Source organism: Saccopteryx bilineata, chromosome 2 (genome assembly GCF_036850765.1).
Source record: "Saccopteryx bilineata isolate mSacBil1 chromosome 2, mSacBil1_pri_phased_curated, whole genome shotgun sequence".
NCBI lineage: Eukaryota > Metazoa > Chordata > Mammalia > Chiroptera > Emballonuridae > Saccopteryx > Saccopteryx bilineata.
The window spans coordinates 149541747-149557194 of record NC_089491.1 but is presented as its reverse complement, the minus strand read 5'-3'; the positions used below and the strand labels follow the sequence as shown (position 1 = coordinate 149557194).

The 15448-nt window shown below is 41.3% G+C and overlaps 1 protein-coding gene across 3 annotated transcripts in view; it reads right to left on the bottom strand.

Moving 5' to 3' along the window:
- Positions 1 to 3303: 3303 nt before the first annotated feature.
- Positions 3304 to 15448, bottom strand: part of ANO6 (anoctamin 6) — a 217323-nt gene continuing 205178 nt past the window's right edge. For all 3 annotated transcript variants that reach the window (XM_066258167.1, XM_066258168.1, XM_066258169.1), the window contains one exon: positions 3304 to 6308. In XM_066258167.1, the coding sequence (XP_066114264.1) occupies positions 6111 to 6308 (198 nt within the window). In that variant the 3' untranslated portion in view covers positions 3304 to 6110. The remainder of the gene's footprint in view (positions 6309 to 15448) is intronic.

Sequence of the window (15448 nt, the reverse complement as noted above, 5' to 3'; positions counted from 1 at the left end):
TGAAGTAGGGATACAAATTAGGAAAGCTGTCAGTATTAATCAAGTCCTGGCCATTTAGGGGCTGATTGTTTCCGGGGTTCTTTGGCTTCCTGGACTATCACTACGCATAAAACAGTCTGACTTCCTATAAGTTTGGCTGCATTCCGAGTCTGATTATTGTAGATAAAGGGTTGGTTTCCTGGGCTATTTATTACAGATTGTGGGCCAGAGTTCTGTTTTTATATATGGTCTGGCCATTGTCCACATGTATATTCAGTCTCCCAGTAATAAAGGGTGACTAAGAAGCACATGGGCTAGTGGCTTTGTGAAAGGTGGTCCTGTAGAGAAGAGTAGGAGAAAGTGAGTGGTCTCCTGAGTTATGGCCTCTTGGCCAGAGTTGGTTGGAAAACTGGACTGCTTAGACAGGAAATGGAATAGACAAAATTTATAATTGCTATTTCAGATATTTTAAAGCCTTTCATTAAGTTTGCAAGTAGAAACAGCTTTTTTAAAGAGTGATAAAATTTGCTATATTTATGAAATGAATGGGCTTTGGGCTGAACTGAAAAGCTGAAAGATCTAGCTTTTCTTTTTTTGTTTTAATTTTATTTAGAAAATTAAATCTAATGGGATGACATTTATCAGTAAGAGTACATAGATCTCAGGTAAATATTTCGATAGCATTTGAATTGTTGATTGTATTGTGTGCCCATCACCCAAAGTCAAATAATTTTCAGTCACCGTTTATTTGTCCCTCTTTACACCCTTCCTCCCACACCCCTCCCCAAACCTTCTCCTCCTGGTAACCACTTCACTTTTATCTATGTCCATGAGTCTCATTTTTATATCCCACCTATTTATGAAATCATATAGCTCTTAGCCTTTTCTGATTTATTTCACCCAGTATAATGTTCTGAGGGTCCATCCATGTTGTTGTAAATGACACTATGTCATCATTTCTTATGGCTGAGTAGTATTCCATAGTGTATATGTACCACATCTTCTTTATCCAATCCTCTATTGAAGGGCACTTTGGTTGTTCTGATCTGCAACTTTAGAACACTGAATATAGTTTTTTTTAAAGCAAAGCAAATCTCTGGAGTCACTTGGGGCAAAGACTGCCCTTGACGGCCCCAACTCATGCCTCCTGGGGCTCTGGGAGTGGGGAGGGCTGGGCTGGGTGAAGGTAGGGCTTCGCTTTCCTGCACAGCCTTTTTGTACAGCTTGGGACGTTTTTTTAACGTTACATTTCTTTTATAATCATATATTTCCCTATCCTGTTTTTAAAAGGTTATTTAAAATTTATCTGCCAAACAAAATGGTAGCAGTGAGATAAGGTATAAGTGAACAACTAACATGGTGCTGGGCAGGGGGAAGATAAATATCAATTCTTGTCTCTGCCCTGCCCCCCAGCTTATCCACAGGGAGTATGTTCCAAGACTCTCAGTGGACGCCTGAAACCACAGAGTATCAAACTCAATACATACATACTGTTTTTAGTACCAAAACTTATGGTTTTTTTCCCTATACATACATATCTATAGTAAAGTTTAATTTATAAATTAGGCACAGTAAGAGATTAGCAACTATAACAAATAATCAAATAGAAGAATTACAACAATACACCATAATAAAAGTTATGTGAAGAATGAATTTCTTTTTTCTTCCTCACAATTTCATGGATAGAGGATTCGTTCTTTACCATAGATCTTAGCAACCTCAATATATGATGTTATTTTCCTTTCCTCATCAAGAACTTTCCCTTTCACTTAATGGAAGCACTTTAAGGTTTTTCTGTGGCATATCTGATTTTCCAGCATCAGTACTCTTGGGCTTTGGGGACATTAGTAAGTAAAATAAGAGCTACCTGAACACAAGTTCTGTGATACCTTGATAGTCGATCTGATAACCACAATGGCTACTTAGTGACTAATGGGGGATGGCATATATAGCATGGAGACACTGGACAAAAGAATGATTCATATCCCAGGCAGGGTAAGATTTTATCACGATACTCAGAATGGCATGCAATCTAAATCTTTACAAACTGTTTATTTCTGGAACTTTTCATGTAATATTTTCATTTTTAATTAAGTGAGGCAGAAAAGCAGAGAGACAAACTCCTGTATGCGCCCTGACAAGGATCCATCCAGCAAGCCCCCTACCAGGTGATACTCTGCCTGTCTTGGGCTGCTGCTCCATTGCTCAGCAACTGAGCTATTTTAGCGCCTGTCATGAGGCCATGGAGCCGTCCTCAGTGCCCAGGGTCAACTTGCTCAATCCAATCAAGCTATGGCTGCAGGAGGCAAAGAGAAAGAGTGAGAGGTAGGAGAGGGGAAAGGGTGGAGAAGCAGATGGGCACTTCTCCTGTGTGCCCTAGCTGGGAATTGAACCGGGACTTCCACACGCCAGGCCAACACTCTACCAATGAGCCAACTGGCTAAGGCTGTAATATTTTCAGACCACGATCGACCGTAACTGAGACCGTGGAGAGTAAAACTGTGGATAAGGGGGAACTACTGTGTTTAAGATCTCATCATTTCCCCCAAATGAGAAGGTGGTATTCTGCTTAAGCAATGTATTTCTGGTTGGCCTCTGCTGGACTTACAATGCTTGAAAGAAGGAAGAATGTTAGTACCAGTCCCAAAAGTGCTATTTAGGAATCAGAAAAGGTTTCTTCCTCTTTGTTCAGTTACAAACTCTATGTGCCTTAGAGTTTGACTGAAGTCTAATGAAATTTAAGCTGGTCAAAAATAAAAAATTAAATCAAAAGATGAAATGAGTTAAAATCTGGATTTTATGTTGTCTAGGGTTAAAAAGGCTGGTATTTGTAATAAGGCTATCCTTCCTATCTTAAATTCTCTATAATTTCCCCTTTCTGCACCCAGGGCCATGGCAGATCCAAACAGAACCTTTCTGAGACTTATAACCACTTATCCTGTCTGGGTGTTTGCCCTGCGACCAGAAGCCATCTTTATGCAACTAGAGAAAGCACGTCTTCCTTGTAGCCGGCGCTCTTGGACCACGGTACACCTGGTGTGCTGCGCAGGTGGGCTGGCTTTCAGCTCTCACCTGGTCTCCGGACTTCGTGCCCTGTGCGGTGTTCCATCCCAACGACTGTGTGCAGCAGCCCAGGCTGAATCCCCACCCCCAGTTTTCCCCAGAAAAACCATGTTTCAAAGTAAGTGTAGGTTGTGAAATTTTTTTTTTAGATACAATCCATATAAAAGTGCACATTTGTTAACTGAATGATAACTGGTAAATAGCAGGTGTATATTCTGTCTTAAAAACATTAAGACAATTAAATAGAGTAGACCACAGTACTGTTTTTAAAATGATTTTTATTAAAATGCTCATAATTATAAAAGGATAGTAAAATGCACAGAAATCACAAAACATTACAAACTTTACATCTTATGGCACAGTGTACGGGGAGCCTGATGAATACTTCAATGCTACTTTGGCTAAGCTACTCGCACATATTACTTTTTAAACATCTTAAAATATAATACACACATGATAAAATGGTACAACACGTGTTTCAACAACAGAGCACATTCTGCCCCCCTACTGTGAATTACTGTTTTCTGAAACTCAAGATATTTGTGCAGGTAAAAGGGAAGACTTTTTGGTGACAGTTCATAAGATGCCTTTTTCAGTTTTCAAACAAAAAATGATAGCTTTCCCCTTCTGCTGACATCATTAAAATATCCGAGGGGCATTTAAAGAAAAATCTCCTGAGTATTTTGGTCTAATGCTTCACTCGATTGAAATTCACAGGCATTACAAAAGGATCTAACATGAAAATTTCTCTAGTGGTTAACGCCGGGCAGGTCTAGGCCCAGTTTGCCCTTCGTAGGTCCCTGCCACCCCCATCTGTTTCCCTGGGTGCTGCCTTCACGCACGTTTACAGGTCCCGCCCGTGACTGCTGTGGACGTAGCCCCACATTTTTCTTCACCACCGACAAGTCAGCACTAGACTTAGGGAACACTGTCAGTGTCACGGGTGGCCCTGGGCCCCCACTACAACTCAGCGGTTTGGGGAACGCTGGTGGAGTCATATATCTCACTGCTGTCTGTAAAAGTGTTGAGGTTTTCCCTTCCTGTCCACAGAAGCACACTGTAGACCACGAAGACAATTTATGAAAGATGGCTTATGAAAACATAAATGCACAGTTCTTTTGAAGTTTTCTATACAAGGAGATAAGGCAGAAACATTTCCTTTTCCATGCTTCCATACGCAATGAATAATTGGCAACTCCAACACTAGGAGACAGTCATACAGTTCAGAGAAGAGGTAACACGAGAGGAAGCGACACCACTTCCGGGCGCAGTTATCCCCAGGGAGTGGGGACGGGAATGGTGGCACTGCCATCTAGGCTGTGTGGAGTGAGCCACAGTTTCCCTCTGGGAAAAAAGTCACTTCTCACTCCCCGTGCAGTCAGACCGCACGTGGCCTGTCATGAAGCACTTTCCGATCACATCGTCAACATGATCAAGAAAGTTAGTGAAATGTTGTTCTCGGTCCATTGGGACAATTCAAAAGTCCAGATACTGCTGTGATGAACCCTACATAAATACTGCCTGTTTCGGTAAACACTCATGGCAGGCATTGAGAATTGTGTCCTGGAGTTAGACTATTCTATTATAACAAGACTTTAAACACAAAAACATGTTTTCTTTTCTTTTGTTGCTGGGATTCTGAGCAGCTTGTCTCCTGTGGCACCTGGGCATTTAGCAGCAACCCAGAAGGTGGAGGCCCTCTAGCAAGAACACGGTTCCAGACCACGCTCCCTGCACCCAGCGCTCCTGTTACCAGTCAGGGGTGAGGAGTGTGGCCTTGTGTCTTCTCTAGCGTTTACCAGGGGGCCTAGCACCTGAAAGGCAGTAAAACGCTGTAAAGGCCGCTCAGCTAACCTGTGGAGGGCAGGACAGGCACGGTGCATGAGTTCCGCAGGAAGTTACCGCCAGCTGCTGGCAGGGTATGTGACCAAACGCGCTTCTCAGCCTAAATGCTTGATGGGCTTTAGGCAGGCTGGAAGCACCAACCAAATCCGGAGTCTTTTCTTGATTGGGAATAATCCAGGTCTACACCTGTCTTTCCCCATCCCTCCTCACAAATGCTATCCTGGCGCAAACATGCAATTATAGACGAGTTGCTGGGTTAGGAATAGGAGAACAGAGGGTGCGAGGAGCTACCTCGGGCGGATGCGTGGGTATGCTGATGGCATGGCCTTGCAGAACCCCTGCAGAAAGGTGTTCCCCGTACAGGGACGTGGTGGGGCTCACCATTAGGGCACTTGGTGTTCTCTTATCCGAGCACAGCACTGTCATGTCACAGTGGCTGTGTAGTGGGCCGTGTGTGGTAGTGCTTGTAATCTGTAAACCTGTACATCCTGTAGCTAATGAATAAAGGGTATCTAGTGGGAAACTGATGGGCTTATCTTTTCCAGACCATTAGATAGAAATGTAATTTTCATTACTTGATTTCATTTTTTTTTCTTTCAAGAAACTACACATCTTTAGATGAGGTAAATTAATTATCCTGATCAATAGGAGTTACAATCCTATTTGAATCTGTAACTTTCCCCGCTTTTGTCATCTTATTCCCTTCCGAGTTGCAAAGCAGTCAACATTGATTAGGCACAGAACATTCTAGGGCTGTACCTGGAAGATAAAAGGTGTCACTGTGGATTAGCACAAACAGGCTTCAGAACCTCGCTATCTTCATGCCAGTCCATTAAGAGTGTTTCTCTGAGATAGAAAGATAGGCCGAAATGAAGACTGAAAACTATTTCCTGTTAACTGAGGTTTCCTGTTCTGTAGGGATGTGACAAGACACCTAAATATCATGATTCTTGAGCCTATTTGCCACTAAATACAGCATTCAAGCTGAATTCTGAGTTAGTGATGTTTAATCATGCAAAAGCTAGATGTCTTTAATGATGGCTATCTAAGAGAAGCATAACTTAGAAAATGAAGAAATAAATGAATTCCTAAGAATAATCAAACAGAGGAAGAAAAGACTGCATTCTGCTTTAGAAGGGGTGATTTTTAAGCATTGTCATTAGAGAGTCATAATATTTCTTTGATTCAAAATTCTTTAAAGTGCTTTCTGAAACAGAGGGCTCTTATTCTAACTTAGGCCGTAAGTTGTTATCTGCTACTCCTACTATGCTCTCTGCTATGTTTTTTGTCATATCTTTGAGGTGATTCTCATGAAGAAGCTTTTGGGTTAGGTATTTCTCTCTCTTGATCTTGCTCTTCGTGCTTTTTGATACGTCTGGAATTGCATATGAAAGGAAAAACTTCACCGAGTAGATGATATGCTGAGGGAGAGAAGAAGAGCAATGTCAATCACAAAGACATGGAGGGGAGCAGTTACTTTCATGTACTTTTGCTGGTCATTATGGCAGTGTATCTGGACAAGGTGGTGGCCATTCTACATGTACCTCCGATCTCTGCCCCCATGAGGTTGCTTTGCCAAGGAACTACCTGTTGCTGCTTTATGAAGTTCAAGAATACTACCATATTTCCCCATGTATAAGACACAACTTAATTTGGAGGTCCGAAATTTGAGAAAAAAAAAGTATATTACATAAAGTTATTGAACTCAAGTTTTATTCATCACAAGATTCATACAACTCCTTATCACATCAAAACTCCCATCCATTAGCTTGTCCTCATCTGTGTCTGATGACGAATCACTGTCTTCATATATTGCAGGCGTCCCCAAACTACAGCCCGCGGCCTGCATGCAGCACCCTGAGGCCATTTATCCGGCCCCTCGCTGCACTTCTGAAAGGGGCACCTCTTTCATTGGTGGTCAGTGAGAGGAGCACTGTATGTGGCGGCCCTCCAACGATCTGAGTGACAGTGAACTGGCTCCCTGTGTAAAAAGTTTGGGGACCCCTGATATATTGCCTCGTCCTTAGTTCCATCTATGGCATTTGAAATGCCACAGCCACTGTATAAAATGCACCCAGTTTTTAGACCCCAAATTTTTCAAAAAAATGTGTGTCTTATACATGGGGAAATATGGTACTTTATTACACAAAAGACCACTTACCATGATGCTGACAGTGCTCTAGTTTTTGTATGTTCCTTTCCTGTCTCATTCTCATTCTCAAGCCTCCTCCTCAAACTAAATACTATCCTATCTGTGCAAGTATATATATTTTTTAACTTTTCAAAAAAAGTTTAGTAGCCCTGGCTGGTTGGCTCAGTGGTAGAGCGTCAGCCTGGCGTGCAGGAGTCCCGGGTTCGATTCCCGGCCAGGGCACACAGGAGAGGCACCCATCTGCTTCTCCACCCCTCCCCCTCTCCTTTCTCTCTGTCTCTCTCTTCCCTTCCTGCAGCCAAGGCTCCATTGGAGCAAAGTTGGCCCGGGCGCTGAGAATGGCTCTGTGGCCTCTGCCTCAGGCGCTAGAATGGCTCTGGTTGCAACAGAGCAACGCCCCAGATGGGCAGAGCATTGCCCCCTGGTGGGCATGCCGGGTGGATCCCGGTCGGGCGCATATGGGAGTCTGTCTGACTGCCTCCTCATTTCCAACTTCAGAAAAATACCAAAAAAAAAAAGTTTAGCAAGTAGATATATATTCCAAAATAATATACTGCTCAAAAAAATTAGGAGATATTTCAGAATGAATATGAGGCTATAAAATATTCCCTAATTTTTGTGAGCAGTATATATTGTCTGGTCTTGCTCGATTTGAGCTTTATAAAACTCATGATATTATATACGATATTTTGCAAACTGTTTTCTTCATTCAACACTAGTTTCTAAGATTCATCCATGTTACTATGCATAATTGGAGTCCATTTTTACATCTGTATAATAGTCCATTGTTTAAATGCACTATAATTTATTTGTTCCCCTACAAACGGTATTGAGCTTGTTTCTATTTTTGTGTCAATGATGTTGAGAATGTTCTTGTATTTGGATTCCTGGAGCAGAACTGTGAGAGTCTCTCAAGAGGCTGCACCTAGGAGTGGCACTGGTGAGACCCTATGTTCCAAGAATGTTCACTTTTACAACACTACAGTATTTTCCAAAGCAGTTACTACAGCTTTCACTCCCACCAGCGGTGTAGGATGCTTTCAGTTGCTCTACATCCTTGTCAGCGCTTGTTATCAGACCTATTTGTTTTTCTAAACCAACACAGTTATTATGAAATGGATTTTCACTCTGGTCTTAGTTTGCATTTCACTGATGACTGATGAGGTTGAATGCCTTTTTATTTACTAACTATTCAAAAATCTTTGACCTAGTAAGGTGATAGAAATAATATACAATAAACATAGTTAAAAACAAATTACACATGGTATTAAAAAGTGGTAAGAGCAACAGGTCAACGGAAAAGTAGGGTAAGAGTTGTTGTGTTACAGTGGGAAGTGAATTTTACATAGAATTTATGTAGGTTAGCTGGATAAGCCCCGTTGAGCAAAGATTTTGATGAGGTGAGGCAGTTCGCCATGCAGCTATCAGGAGGGAAGGCATTTTAGGGAAAAGGGGTGGCCAGTACAGAGTCTACACAGTAGAACCTGCACAATGTGGTCCAGGAATGGCAAAGCTGAAGTGAAGTGAGCAAGGAGGACAGAAGTGACATCAGGGAGGTAACACAGTGTGTCTGAATTGTGTAAGGCCTTTGACTTTTAATCTGAATAAGATATGAATACTATAAGGAGCCCAGTTAGAAGACTGTTGTGCTAATTCAGGTAAAAAGATGATGGTGGATCTGACTTGGGTGGTAGCAGTGGAGTTGGTAAGAAGTGGTCATATCTGTGCTGTATTTTCAAAGGGAGAGCCAACAGGTCAGGGTGTGAAGTAAGTGGGAGAGAGAAAATAAGAAGGATTCCGAGAATTCTGGCCTGAGTAACTGGTGAGGTGGAACTACTGCCATAATTCAGAACAGGAAGACTGGCTGTGGATGGAACAGAGTTAGGGCAGGGTAAGGGAGTGAACATTAGACATAAATTTAAGCAAATATGGGAATTTGGGGCAGTATATTTAAGCTGTCTGTTAGATATCCAAGCAGAAAGGTCAAGTAGGCATTTGAATTCTTGGGTTGAGTTTAGCAGAGAGGCATTTTGGAGACATCCATTTGGGAGTCATTGGCATTTTAAAGTCAATGGACTGTACAGATCGCCAAGGCTGTGAGTAGAGTCAAAAGCAGACAACCAGGGGATGAGCCTCAGGATCAGTAAGGAGAAGAGCAGGAAGCGGCTGGGGAAGAAAAAAAAGTTTTCCTGGGAGCCAAGTGAGGAAGAATTTCAAGGAGGAGAGAGTGACCAGCTGTGTCAAATGCTTCTGATCATTTAACGAATGTGAGGGTGGAGAATATTTTGAGATGAGAAATTAGAGTATTGGAAATCATACATTAAGAGGCAAAAGCTGATGTTGGTAGGAAAAAGGTTCTTTTCCCCACCTATTTCTGAGGTAGGTAATATTTATAGATATGTGGATTTTTCTGTTACTCCACCTTTGTATTCCTATGATAAAATCAATGTGATATGATGTCATCTTTTAAAAATATATTGCTCGAGTTGGTCCGCATGTTTTAAAAAGATCTTTTAATCTATGTAAAGAACCAACCTGGCTTATAATTTTCCTTTCTCTTGTCTGATTTTAGGATTTAAAAGGAGTTGAAGAGTATTTCCCTTTTGTGATTTCTGGATGAGTTTCTATAAAAGTGAAATAATCTGTTCTAGAAAGTTTGGAATGACTCTCTTATAAACCACATGGCCTGGTGTTTTCATTGTGGGAAGACCTTTCAATTACCCCAAGTTTTGCTATACTTTTAGGTTGATAATTACTTTGAGCATTTTGAAGATATCAGACTATTTTATGACTTCCATGTTGCTTTTAAAAATGTACTCATTCTAATTTTCATCAGACATATGTCTTTATTCATGACTACTTTTAATACATTAACTCTGGTGGGCTGCATTTTCCTTATAATGTGTGTGTGAATTTATTTATCTGTTCTGCTTGATTTTTGTGCTTTCTGCTCTGTGATGTCTTTCAGTTACTCTGGAAAAAATTATGGCCATTAACTCTTTGAACATTGCCTTTCTGCCATTATCCATTCTTTTCTCCTATGATTTTTTTTGCAAGTTTGTTCTTCTCATTTTGTCTTTCATCCTGTTTAACCTCTTTTTCATAGTTTCCATTTTCTTATCTCCCTTTGATGTGTTAAGCATAACTTTTTTAGACCTATCTTCTAGTTCACTAATCGTTTCTTCTGATTTGCCTAAATTTCTGTTTAATCTTTATGTTAATTTTTCATTTCAACAATTATACATTTTTTAAAAGTTCTATGAAATTATTTTTCAAAATTGCCTTATAATTATTTAATAGTTCCTTATTGTTTGCTCATTTTTTACTGTCATTTATTTGTTTAAACATTTTCATATACAGTTAATTCACATTCTTTATTTGATAATTCAAACTCAAAGTTAATGATGGTTCAAATCAGTTGTTTTTTGGCTAAATCTCATTCATGTTTTTTTCTATTTTACCTAGTTATTATTAATTTTTTGGTCCTTTTTCCTTGTGCAGATGCAGTATTTTACTTGTTTAAATTTTTTTTTTCAACTACAGTTGACATACAATGTTATATTAGTTTCGGATGTACAACATAGCAATTGGACACTGATATAACTTATGAAGTGATTACCCTGGTAAATCTAGTACCCATTTGACACCATTCATAGTTATTACAGTATTATTCTCTGTATTCCTTATGCTGCACTTTACATCCTTGTGACTATTTTGTAACTACCAATTCGTACTTAATCCCTTCACATTTTCCATTCATGTCTCTAACCCTCTTCCCATCAGGCAACCGTCAAAATGTTCTTTGTATCCGAGTCTGTTTTTGTTCTGTTTATTCATTTATTTTGTTTTTTAGGTTCCACATATAAGTGAAATCATATGGCATTTGTCTTCTTCTGTCTGACTTATTTCACTCAGCACAGTACCCTCTAGGTCATGAATGTTGTTGCAGTTGGCAAGATTTCATTCTTTTTTATGGCTGAGTCATATTCCATTCTATATATGCACTACTTCTTTATCCATTCTTTTATTGCATCTATTGATGGGCACTTAGGCTGTTCCCATATCTTGGCTATTGTAAATAATGCTGCAATGAAAATATAAATGTGTGTCTTTTTGATTTAGTGTTTTGGATTTCTTCAGATAAATACCCAGAAGTAGAATTGCTGGCCATTCTTTTTCTCTTATTATAACTTTGTTTTAAAGTCTTTTTTGTTGGGTATAACTATTGCTACTCCAGCTTTTTTGTTTGTTTCTATTGTCATGAAATATCTTTTTATTTATTCATTTTTAGAGAGGAGAGAAAGAGAAAAAAAGACAGAGAGAGAAAGAAGTGGGGGGAGGAGCAGGAAGCATCAACTCCCATATGTGCCTTGACCAGGCCAGCCTGGGGCGTCAAACCTGCAACCTCAGTGTTCCAGGTCGATGCTTTATCTGCTGCGCCACCACAGGTCAGGCTTGTCATGAAATATCTTTTTCCATTCCCTTTACTTTTAGTCTTTTGAACTGCACTGAGTATCTTGTAGGCAGCGTATGATGGGTTGTGTTTTGTTATCCATTCAGCCACTGTATGTGTTGTGATTGGAGCATTTAATCCATTTATACTTAAAGTAATTGTTTAATAAAGTATAAAGATATATTTTGAAAAGTCAAAAACTGTGCTGGGCTTCTTGTTTCTAGTGTATTAAGACACTTTGTTCCTAAGAATATAAATCTAAAACAAAAAAAAAGATAATTGTTGATAGTAGTTGTTACCATTCTATTATTCATATTTGTAATCTTATTATCTTCTTCTTAAAGCAGTCCTTTTAACATTTTTTTGTAATACTGATTTGTTGGTGATGAACTCCTTTAGTTTTTCCTTGTCTGGGAAGTTCTTTTTTTTTTTTTTTAATTCATTTTCGAGAGGAGAGGGAGAGACAGAGAGAGAGAGAGAAGGGGGGGAGGAGCTGGAAGCATCCACTCCCATATGTGCCTTGACCAGGCAAGCCCAGGGTTTCGAACGGGCGACCTCAGCATTTCCAGGGCGACGCTTTATCCACTGTGCCACCACAGGTCAGGCGAGTCTGGGAAGTTCTTGATCTGTCCTTCTAGTCTAAATGATAGCTTTCCTGTGCAGAGTAACCTTGGTTGTAGGTCCTAGCTTTTCATCACTCTGAATATTTCTTTTTTTTTTTTTTTTTCATTTTTCTGAAGCTGGAAACAGGGAGAAACAGTCAGACAGACTCCCGCATGCGCCCGACCGGGATCCACCCGGCACGCCCACCATGGGGCGACGCTCTGCCCATCAGGGGGCGATGCTCTGCCCATCCTGGGCGTCGCCATGTTGCGACCAGAGCCACTCTAGCGCCTGAGGCAGAGGCCACAGAGCCATCCCCAGCACTCGGGCCATCTTTGCTCCAATGGAGCCTTGGCTGTGGGAGGGGAAGAGAGAGACAGAGAGGAAAGTGCGGCAGAGAGGTGGAGAAGCAAATGGGCGCTTCTCCTGTGTGCCCTGGCCGGGAATCGAACCCGGGTCCTCCGCATGCTAGGCCGACGCTCTACCGCTGAGCCAACCGGCCAGGGCCATCACTCTGAATATTTCTTACCAATCTCTTCTGGCCTGCAAAGTTTCTGTTGAGAAATCAGCTGACAGTCTTACAAGAGCTCCTTTATATGTAACTAATAGCTTTTCTCTTGCTGCTTTGAAGATTCCCTCTTTGTCTTTAACCTTTGGCATTTTAATTATGATGTCTTGGTGTGTGTCTCTAGGTTCATTTTGTTTGACAGTCTCTGGACTTCCTAGGCTTGTATGTCTATTTCCTTCACCAAGTTAGGTAAGTTTTCTGTCATTATTACTTGAAATGAGTTTTTAATTCCTTGCACTCTCTCTCCTCCTTCTAGTACCCCTATCATGTGAATATTGGCATTCTGGATGTTGTCCCAGGGGCCCCTAAATTATCCTCATTCTTTTTTTTTGCTGTTCTGATTGGGTGTTCTCTGCTACCTTATCTTTCAAATTGCTGATTTGATCCTCTGCTCATGTAATCTACTCTTGATTCCTTCTAAAATATTCTTCATTGTAGTCATTGTATTCATTTTTGAATGGTTATTGTTTTTGTAGTTTTATGTCCTCCTTTATGCTGTTGAAGTTCTAAATTCCTTGAGCATTCTTAGAACCATTGTTTTGAACTCTATCAAATAGATTGCCTCCACTTTATGTAGGTTTTTTTTTTTTTTTTTTTTTTTTTTTTTGAGATTTCTCCTGTATTTTCATTTGGGACATGTTCTTTGTCTTCCCATTTTGACTGACTTCCAAAATTTCTATGTATTAGGCAGAGTTGTTACATCTTCTGGTGTTGGTAGAGTGGCCTTGTGTAGCTGGTGTTTTGTGAGGCCTGGTGGTACAGTCTCCCTTGTCACCTGACCTGGGTGCTCCACGTATGTTCCTTGTATGGGTTCTATGTACCCTCCTATTGTACTTGAGCCTTGATTGCTGTTTGGAGGGCCTAATCCTCAGGCTAACTGGTTTTAATAACTGGTTGTGACTACAGTGGAGGAACTGCTATGTAGAGGCTGACCCTACATACCAGGATTTGCTTTAGCAAAATCTTTCAAGTGTATCATTTGTAGAGGTAGTTGGGTACTGCTCTGATGCGGTCTGAAGCTGGCCACAGGGTGTGATGCTCCCGGGGCCTCTTGGGGAGGGTGCAGGCCAAGTTCAACTGCTGCTCAAGGCCACCTGGTATGAGCTACCAAGTGATCTGCAGATGACTGCCACTTGTTCTAGATTTGAAGGTACCTGGGAGAGGCTAAACTGTGAACCGAGGCCATCTGCTGCTAGTGTTATTCTTGGGGCCACTTAGCAAGAGGTACAGGACACAATGAGACCAGATGCTGCTTATATTGGGGTTTATGAAACTTTGAGAGATTTGGGGAAAATCTGCAGCATGCATCAAGACATGTCATTTGTATGCAAAGGCACTGGACTAGGCTTGGGTAGGGCGAGGTCTCAGGGAATCACCAGGGCAGGGAGAAAAGTTTTAGCCAGTTTGATGGAATCTCAGATATGGCACCAGTCTGTGCCTGAGCGGGAGGGCTCAGCAAAGGAACAATGGTCTCTGTTAACACTTCTGTTTGGGAGAAAGCTACCCCTCTAGCTCTTTTCCTGATGCCAGACAATTCAGTTCCTCTGTATATGTCCCTGATGCCTTTTGTGCTACATTTTCAGCACTGGATCTCAAAGTAAGTAAGTCTGAATAAGTCCATGTGTTGGCCCTTAAGAGAGATGTTGGGGACTCCAGCAGCCCCCTGTCTCAGTCAGCCACAATCTCCACTGGTTTGCACAGCCAGAAGGTCTGGGGACTTCTCTTTCTGGTACTGGAACCGTGGGGTGGGGAGCCTGGTTTGGGGCTGAAACTCCTCACTTCTCAAGGGGGACCTTCAAAGTCAAGATATCTGTCTTGATTTTTTTTTTTTTTTTTTTTAGTGAGACAGAGAGAGGGACAGACAGACAGGAAGGTAGAGAGATGAGAAGCATCACTTCTTCATTGCAGCACCTTAGTTGTTCATTGATTGCTTTCTCATATGTGCCTTGACAAGGATCCAGCTGAGCCAGTAACCCCTTGCTCAAGCCAGAGACCTTGGGCTCAAGCCAGCGACCATGCGGTCATGTCTGTGATCCTGCACTCAAGCTGGTGTCCCCATGCTCAAGCTGGATGAGCCTGCACTCAAGATGAGGACATTAGGGTTTTGAACCTGGGTCCTCTGCATTCCAGGATGATGCTCTATGGCAGTGGTAGTCAACCTGGTCCCTACCGCCCACTAGTGGGCGTTCCAACTTTCATGGTGGGCGGTAGCAGAGCAACCAAAGTATAAATCAAAAGATAGATTTAAGTATAGTAGGTTGTTTTATAAAGATTTATTCTGCCAAACTTAGCAAAAATCCGACATAAAGTACTTGGTAAATAATTATTATTATATGCTTTAACTTGCTGTAAGTCCGCTTTATAAATTTTATAAAGTAAAGTTACTTCCCTACTTTATAAATCGCCATTACTGTGGAACCAGTGGGCGGCTAGAATATTTTACTACTAACAGAGATACAAAAGTGGGCAGTAGGTATAAGAAGGTTGACTACCCCTGCTCTATGGACTGTGCCACCACCTGGTCAATCCTGTCCTGATTGTTAACTGCCAAACATGGGTGCAGGACCAGTCTCTTCCATGTCTCTGCCTCTCCTACCTACTGTACTCCTACCTTGCCATGGCTTCTCCTCTATGTCCTTAGTTATAGGGATTCTTTTCAGTTAGACTTCTAGTGGTCCTCAATGATGGTTTAGTTATAATTCTGAAGTGGTTGTGGGAGGAGGCAAGTACAGCATTTACCTATGCCACCATATTGGCTGGAAGCCTGCTGATCTTTGTAAGTGCA